The 389-nt window shown below is 13.1% G+C and overlaps 1 protein-coding gene across 1 annotated transcript in view; it reads left to right on the top strand.

Annotated features, from left to right (window-relative positions):
- The first annotated feature begins 314 nt into the window (after positions 1-314).
- The window catches only part of LOC128629392 (uncharacterized), a 6,287-nt gene continuing 6,212 nt past the window's right edge, over positions 315-389 (top strand). The window contains exon 1 of the mRNA XM_053677343.1: positions 315-318. Coding sequence (XP_053533318.1) covers positions 315-318 — 4 coding nt within the window. The remainder of the gene's footprint in view (positions 319-389) is intronic.

Here is a 389-nt window from a genome sequence, read left to right as displayed (position 1 = left end):
TTTTATTATCTTATACTATATTATAATTTATTATATTATAATTTTTTAAATATTTTTATTATATTATATTTTTTTATTATCTTATACTATATTATAATTTATTATATTATAATTTTTTTTATATTTTTATTTTACTATGTTATATTATCATTTTTTATGATCTTATACTATATTATAATTCATTATATTATATTTTATTTTATTTTTTTATTATATTATATTTTGTTATATTATAGTATGTTATATTATCATTTTTTATATTTTTATTTTATTTTATTATATTAACACCAAATACACTTGAATTTCTTGAAGCCATGGGTATGTTTGTTTGTTTGTGTGTTTGTTTTTTTTACACACAGTATACTCCTAGTGCGCTGTGTATATTTGTA

This window comes from Ictalurus punctatus, chromosome 29, assembly GCF_001660625.3.
Source record: "Ictalurus punctatus breed USDA103 chromosome 29, Coco_2.0, whole genome shotgun sequence".
In the NCBI taxonomy this organism is placed as follows: domain Eukaryota; kingdom Metazoa; phylum Chordata; class Actinopteri; order Siluriformes; family Ictaluridae; genus Ictalurus; species Ictalurus punctatus.
Note: the sequence above shows the minus strand (reverse complement) of the source record. Positions and strands in the feature narration are given on the sequence as shown.